At 39.2% G+C, this 8,331-nt stretch overlaps 1 protein-coding gene across 1 annotated transcript in view; it reads right to left on the bottom strand.

Annotated features, from left to right (window-relative positions):
• Nucleotides 1-8,331, bottom strand: part of sema6e (sema domain, transmembrane domain (TM), and cytoplasmic domain, (semaphorin) 6E) — a gene marked incomplete in the record, with an annotated part of 183,495 nt that overhangs the window by 20,328 nt on the left and 154,836 nt on the right. The window contains 2 exon segments of the mRNA XM_036215699.1: nucleotides 952-1,002; nucleotides 2,710-2,768. Of these exon segments, the coding sequence (XP_036071592.1) occupies nucleotides 952-1,002; nucleotides 2,710-2,768 (110 nt within the window).

The following is an 8,331-nucleotide window of genomic DNA, read 5'->3' as shown; positions in this document are numbered from 1 at the left end:
ATGCATCTCTGATAATGTTTGGGGGGCCGGGCCAAATGAGAAAGTGGGACGGATCCGGCCGGCAGGCCATAGTTTGGGGGTCCCTGGTCTACATTGTTGCTGAAACCGAGGCTGAGGTGCCAAACACAGAAAGACGTCCGCAGAGTTTAAAGCTCCCTTTGATTTACTGTAATTTGTATTAATTGTTCACACGATCAACATATTTCCAGTAGATCTTGAAGGAGAAATGCGGCTCATCGCCGCATTTCTCCTTCAAGATCTACTGGAAATATGTTGATTGTGTTAACGGTTCAAAAGTTACAGTGTGTTAAAGTATTTGTGACGCCTCAGGTGTCCAAGGGTTAAAGCCCGCCCATTTTTAAGTTTAACCATAATTCAAATCAAACCAAGGCGAGTTGTTACGTCCCTTAACAGAAAAACAATCTGATTTCACCTCACATGTATATATCTCTATAATGTTGTTGCCTTCTTTCATCCTATTATTTGACGAATCACTTTTATCACTCTGAATTCTAAAACAAACCAAATCTGGAAAAAGGCTATTGTTTATGAACTCCTACATGTCTGTAAACAGTAAATACATCTGCTTCACATAAAAAACAATAGGAAAATCCACACAGTTCTGGTTCATTTTTAATCTGTAACCACTACATGGAGATTTCAGTGCAGTGACAAACTGTTTTAAAGGTTATATTTTCTAAAACAAGTCCTTGACCTGCTGAAAGGTCAGTGCATTAATGCCAAAAGGTGGTTTTATTTTAAGCAAACTCGTTTGATATAAAAAGTAAAGAGTTTTCCTTCAGGTTCTATGATTGATGAAACAATTAAAACCTAATAAAGTGTAAAAAATTAAACTACCTACTGTAACTGCTGTTAAACAAGGCTCGGCTTGGTTTTAGAACTTTGCATTCATTTTGAACTGAATTAATAAAAACATGCAGGCCCACTGACCATATGCTGAATCCAGCGCTGTGTTTTCCCTTCTAGTGGTTGCCAGGAGATCTGAAGAGGGAAAGAAACAGGATTTTAATTATTTCCTTTCTGACTGAAAGAAACCTTTTAATCGACATGTTCATCTCTAATCTCGATTGAGCCCAAAAGTGACGCACTTTCATGAACTGAATGGAGAAAAGGACTGGGAGGTAAAACCAAGAGGAAGATCAGTCATGTTTTAATTGTGGGGTTTTTTAGGACATTGTGAAGAGCTGCAGTAGTTTATAAGAAATTCACCTTCAAGTTGTGGGCGTGACTGTTGAGGTGGAATAAGCCCCTCCCACGTTTCCCTTCATCCCTTTCATGTCTTTATGCAATGGATTTTATTATAAGTCCTGTTTAAAAAGGACTTTTTCAGAACTTCCCTTAAAACGATTTTGTTTTGTTTTTTTAAACCAACGGTAGATCTACATTTTTAAGTGCTGGATCACCAAATCTCATAATTGTGGCCTGCAGCAGTCACTGAAAATTTGAACCCTGCAGATTTGCAAGTTTTACTGAGTTTTTGCAGACACCTAGTACTCAGGGAAAACTTGGGTATAGAGAACGACAATGACATCGCCTTAGCATTAATTCAAAATTAAGGGGCAGAAAATTGCTTATGGAGCCAAGAAAAAAGAAAAAAAAACAGCTATAAACAAAAACTCGTCCAAGGGACTTTCATTGATCGTTTCCATAGTTATTGAGAACAAAATATTGCAATCAGAAGTGGTAGATTTTAAACAGCGTGCATGTGGCGAGCTTGCAAAAGTGGCGTTCGCCTATTACTCGCACATTTTTTAACTGTTTAACTGTTTTAACTTTTGTGAAAATTGTATGCATGCATCCCTGGCTAGAGCTGAGAAACATTATATATCACACAGAATATGAACATATTAGGAATGTGGGCGTGGTTATCGAATATCCTCCGTTGCTAAGAAAATCTCAAAGTTTACTTTGGCCGATTCTTCTGAAACTTTTATAGATCTGTTCGGTATCTTAAGGCGACCAAAACATAAAATGGTTGCTATGGAGATAAAACCAACAGAAAAATCGATAGTTTGAAAATAGTGTTTTTTCTTTTTTTTATCTGAATTTGTTACAGTCTGGAGGTTTTAGTGACTGTTTATCAAGTGAGTTTGGGTCAAAGGTCTAACGGCGAGGGCGGCGAAGGTGGTGAAGGTGGGTAGCACCTGCGGGCCATACAACGCCGCTTGCAGCTTTAATTTACATTGATTTTCGTTTTATTACTGATACCAGAATCCATTTCATAGTTAACACAGTTTCCAGGAAATGCATCAAACCAACACTTGTTCATCAAACTTACAGGATTTCTTCACAGCGTTGAATCGAAGATCTTTTTGGATCTTTCCTGGTTCTGAAATGGGTTCTGTGAGGCTTTGGGCCACTGCCAAGAAACAGTGACCCATTTCCACAAGGCACTCATTTAATGTTGTTCTTAACTGGATGCTTGAAATCTCCTAACATTTGGAACCAGCAGAGCTTTTGGATCTTTACTCTGGTTTTCTGCACTTCCTGCATTTTGTGCCAAAGTTTTCCACAACTAAAATAAATTCAGATTTGTGCCAGCATCTTTATCCCCACATGACTGACACTTAAGCACATGCTTGCTTAGAAAATAAAGACAAATATCAATATTTTTGTTAGGGATTTTGAACTGTCTTTGCTGGTGAGAAGGAAATCTCTTTTAAAAAATAAACAGGAAGTTTGTCTCACCGTGGCAGACATCTGGATGCAGACTGTAGCCGTTCTCCACATCTTGCTCAAAAGCTCCCCTGAAGACACAAAAGAACGACAAAACAATAACAAAGATGGTGGTCAGATGATTTTTGTCAATTCATTTCAGTAAATGTCCACTACAGAAAAAAAAAACCTCTTCCCTAAATTGGTTTTCCTCATGAGGACTGCTCGGAGGCGGAGAGGTAAGTGCATCATTTCAGAATGTAATTTGTTCTGTGTATGGTCAAGGTCAGAGCGCCTCTGCGGTCGGGACGCAGCAGTAGCCAGATCTGAAGGAAAAAAATCCATCCTAAGATCTTTCCACAATGTTGTGCGCCATCAATTTTGTAGCCTTCAGCAGAACTCAGGAGTCGTTTTCCAACGAGAAATTGTAATTTACTCCTGTGACTTCTCATGTGTACCTCAGTTAGTCATTTCCTTCGTTCAACAAACCTGTGCACAGCACTTTCAGCAGCAGCACTACCTACTCGTGTATCAAGGCTACTGCTGCTGAAATTGGCACCTACAGCTTGCCAGCTTTTCAATAAAAGCCACAGAGCACGATTGTGGAACGTTTGTGTAAACGGGGAAAAGTGATGCTGCAGAATAACTGACAAAACCTGTCATCTCGCTGGGATGTGTCCACGGTTTTCAGCTCAAGAACCCCCTCCTGCTAAGCCATGAGAGGTGCTGCCAAGACATCTATACAACAAACTCTGGGGTAGTTAGGAGGCTGTGACAGCTTAATGACGGAGAGGAAAATGGAACGTAGAAGCTTTTAAGGACTTTCTGGGTGGTTCAAGAGCGACATTTTACTACTTTTACCGTAGCAAATAACAAAAAAGGTATTCATACACAAATTAAATCCAGCTACAAATCAAATCAAATCAAAATCCTCTTAATTCACCTTTTAAAAACCTGTTCCAACAAAGTTTCTGCTGCTCTGGTTAAAACAAGCCTGCGATTTATGCCCTGCTCTTCCTCATATTGACACACCATCTTTTGCCTTCAAGTCAATTGGAAATCAATGACTCATCCAGATGCATCCGTTTGACAGTTGCATAATGAGATGGAGTCGATGCACATTGGAGTGGAAGCCCTTCTCGCCGAGCCGAGCTACCCGCCGAAGCCAGCAGTCCTCCCACACGCCGCAGAAGAAACAGACACCGGCTCATATGCTGCTCCAGCTCAAGTGCAATAATACAGTTTCCATGTTATACTCGCATCCACGCACGCCCACGCAAACAAACCAATTAGTACACTTTGTAACCTAAACACAAAAAGTACATTTCACGCCGTTTTTGTGTAAACAGACTTCCCTCATGCAGCCATAATTAGGAATATTACCCAGTCAAAGCAAATAAACGTCCCAGAAAAGCAGAAAGAGAACGGATAAAACGGGAAAAAATCCTAAAGATTCAGTACATTTAGTGAACTCCTCACGTTTGAAGATTGTTCAAAAATATTTGCAGCTTCAATTCTTTTTCTGATTTTTAGTTAAGAAATGTACGAGTTACAACATGCCGAGGTCTAAAGGTTACAAGAGATCAAAAGCCTTTCTCTTTTTAAAGACAAAAAGAAATGTAACGCTGACTCCAGTTTGGGAGACGCAGCTACAAGGTTAACCTTGATATGTAAGCACAAATATAAATCTTCTTTGATTTCTGGAGAAAAATGTTTTGATACTTTGTACAGTTAAGACAGAATGTTTTTCAGGAGATAATCATTCACGATAGCAGTTAAAAACTCAATAAACTGCACCATATGTACATTAATTTATTCAAGAATTATATATTTGTCTGCATTATCATTGTTTCATTAAGCATGTCAAATTATTTTCTACAAATATCAAGTTTTAATGATTGTACAATGTGTTTGCTTTGTTAAATCTTTATTTATTTATTTTTGTAAAAAATCTTTAAACTTAAATAAAACTGTATATGAGGAAACAGAGGCCACTTCAGAATTTAATTTGAGAATATGAACCACTGATAAATAAATAAATACGATTCGAGTGTCTAACCTGCATCAGTCTCCATCATTACAGCCCCTTTTCACACTGACCCAAAAACTCATCCTCCTGCAGACATTTGGCTTCTGAGTGCAGTTGGCAGTCAGCTGTGTGTTAAACCAATTCAGTTTATTGTGGATATTAATGGTCTCTGGATCAGATTAGTGTGAACTGGAGCTCGAGGTTTGCGTGCCCGTGTCGATTCTCACTAAAGTGTGTCGTGTGCCCTGGAAGAACGAACGCATTTCACTGTGTGCTGTCAAGTCTTACAAAGGAGCTTTTAAAGAGAGACGCAAGAGGACACAACTTTTGTAGGAGAGCAAAGAGCTACTTTTAAGATGTTATGTGTGGTAAATGTCCACTGTGAAGCCAAAAAAGGGGAAAAAACATGTTAAATATAGACTGTGAACTCTAAAGTCTTAAGCTGCGTTCAGACTGAACCCGATTTGCGTCAAATTTGCACCATCTGCCTCTGTGTGAACATACATAGAGTTTGTAGCATGATGCCTGTCCAAAATTGCCCCAGAGACACGTGGGAGGAGCCACTGCCAGATGTTTTATCTGATCGCTACATGGAGCTGTGTCTGTGTATTTTATTTAAAATGCATGGAGCATATGATATGACCTATGATGTTTAGAGATCCAGTTTATTTGTTTTAAAAAGCTCTACAAAAGCATCTGTATTCATGTCTCCATGTCTGGGTTCATGAGATCATTCAGAGACTCCCGGTACGGGGAGCTTTATAACCACAGTAAGCAATGAGAGGTTCAGTGTCTCTTGCCCAGGGAGACTTCAACTCTTGTGTAGAACAGGCAGGAATCACACCAGAAATCTTACAATCAGAAGTTCGTTCTGTTGTCCCTAAATAAGAACAATATCATAGAGTTCAGGAGGAGAACATTCAGATCCTCCACCATGTTGGATTTGGATTCCACCTGCTGATCGAGTCACTGAACATGTGCCCAAAGCTGAGTCCCTGATTGGTGACGCACCGCGTTGTCCTTCCCAAAGTTTAGATTTTTGAACTCTGGACAGGGCGCGCCTCAATGTTAAAATCATGCTGCCTGACCGACGTGCCGCACCAGACATTCCAATCACACATAAGGACCTCTGATCTCATCTGTTCACTGACTAAACATTGAAACTGGACACCCCTGATGCACAAAGCTTTAGTCATTCGCTGCTGTGACTTTTGACAGGACTGTCAAAACTCAATACTAGTCCATGTACCCACAGATAGAAGAGGATGTGTGAGAAATGTTGAAGCAGTACAAATCTTGCTCGACATTTTTTTCCTTCTCAGCTCTATTCCGGTCCTTGATACTTGATATCATAAAATTCTGACTGGTCAAAAACCACATTTATGAATTTCTCCTCCATTATCAATTCTTAAACAATTGCCACTTCTGTGAATTAAAACACAAACAAATCAGAGTCCCTGATTGGTCAAAGTTCACCTGGTTTAGCTCTCGACATGCGTTCAATTATCTGCACCTTTTGAACGTAAAGCCGAAAAACTGACCTGAAAACTTGTGCAGCAATGTGTACACGCCTAGTTTTCAACACAAAAACCTAAAACATGCACACGTTTACATGGACTTGTCATCGGAAGTGGTCGCTTGAACGCGCGTTGCAGAGGGCGATTTGAACCTAAAGTCAGAAATGCCACGCACCAATATCATCACAGCAGGAAACCAGTTTAGAGGGTAAACTCACAACCCTGGCATTGGGGAAGGGTTTTACTTTTATAGACATAAATAAATGTCATAAAAAATGGATTAAATATGCCGTTTTGCAGGCAGAGCTGGAGCACAGAGGAGAGGGGCAGGGAGTGGAAGTAAAGCTGTAATCATTTAAATTTTCACAACCAACATTTAGCTCTGGGATCAAGCTGTGATTTATGTTTGCCTGTCCGGTTAGTACAAATCCTAAAACATTAAAGCCAGCTACTCATTTTAATTACAGCAGCGGCTGCATTTATGTTTCAGGAAATTAAACATAAATGCAGCCGCTTTCTAAAAACTGCTGTTTTTGGAAAGCAGTGATTTGATCTGACACACTACAAATAGATTTTTTTTGGCCACAAATTATTTATGGGCATTTTAACCAAAATCTTAGACTTTTTAGGAATCCAAAGCATTTATTTTGAACATTGTAGCATTTCTGTCCCCTTATGATCACTGTAATAAACTAATGTCAGACAGAACTGTGATTTTTCTGAATCCTTTAACAACAAAGGTGATATTTCATGACTTTAAATTTTATTTTTCAGGTAAATATTGAAAATTAATTTCCTCCTATAAGGTTTAACAAGTGGTTAGTCGGTTGTCATGATTGTAGAGACGTCTGTTTTCCATAAACACTTTTTTTTGACAAAAAAAAATGGAAGATTAAGATGCAATTTCACCTCTATTTCATTTACCAGTTTCTTTGATTTCTGTCTCTTGATCCAAGAAGCAGGTTGGCCAGAGAATAAAAAAAAAACGCTGAGACAACATCATAAATCGAGATGGTGGGAGCGTACACATGCTCACCCACTGGGGAGGGTCTCTGATGGATCTAACAGGACTGTCCGGTGGGACACATCCATCACAAACATCTGATAGTGACACATGACGACCGCAAAACCTGTCGAGTTCAACCACATCTTTATCCTTCCATATGTCTGACAAAAACTAAAAAAAAAAAAAACAGGATGAACCTCACCTTCTGTTCAGATCTGAACAGACAAAAGTTTCCAGAAAAAAACCTTTTATTTCAGACGACTAATCATCTACATGACTGAATGTGTTAGCTTTGCTTATTTTGTTCTTGTAATAAACTCAAGTCCAAAAGTTAAATCTCCTTTTTTAATGTTCAGTTTGCCATGCTCCAGTCTATTAAAATACAGTTGTGTTCTTAAGCGTTCGCCTCCATTTTTGTTGGGGAGACAAACTCGATGATCTGGCAGGATTTCTTGGTCTCCTGACCTATTTTCCATCCAGGATCTCTTTCCTGTCTTTGACCTCATGAGTTCTTTGTTTTCCCAAAATGCTTTGGTGGTGAGGATTTACACAAAAGAACATTATAAATGAAGAAGAGAGTCTGTCCAGCCCCTCCAATCTCTCAACGTGAACAACAAGCAGCCTGAAAAAGGCAGTGAATCCTCTGGGCTCCCCCCGTCATGTACTTTGGATCCACCGTAAATCCGTCATCAAGCTACCAGGATGAGAAAAGATCCAAGAGAGAAATGGAGTCTGAAGGCCTTGAAAAGAGAGAGATGAGAGAAAGAAAAGCAGCAAGAAAGGGGATGACTGAGCAGCAGCCAGGTTCACATCCCTTCAGTTTTGTTTTGTTTTTTTATCCTCCTCAATTCATCTCTCATTTAATATCTATTCATCTGTTCTTTTACACAAAATGAAGCAATTTATGAACCGAAACTGATCAGTAATTATACGGAGCTGTAACCCAAATGAACACAGCTCATCTTGTTATGGTTTAAGTCGTCAATGTGTCATTTGGGTGTTTATGTCAAACTAGATATAAGACATTTTCAGCAGTTTTTGAATAGTTTCGCCCGGGATGTGACTCAAATGTGAATTAACAAACAAAAAAAAAAAAACAATTG

The sequence above is a fragment of the Oryzias melastigma genome, linkage group LG16 (genome assembly GCF_002922805.2).
Source record: "Oryzias melastigma strain HK-1 linkage group LG16, ASM292280v2, whole genome shotgun sequence".
NCBI lineage: Eukaryota > Metazoa > Chordata > Actinopteri > Beloniformes > Adrianichthyidae > Oryzias > Oryzias melastigma.
This window is presented reverse-complemented; position numbering and strand designations above follow the sequence as displayed.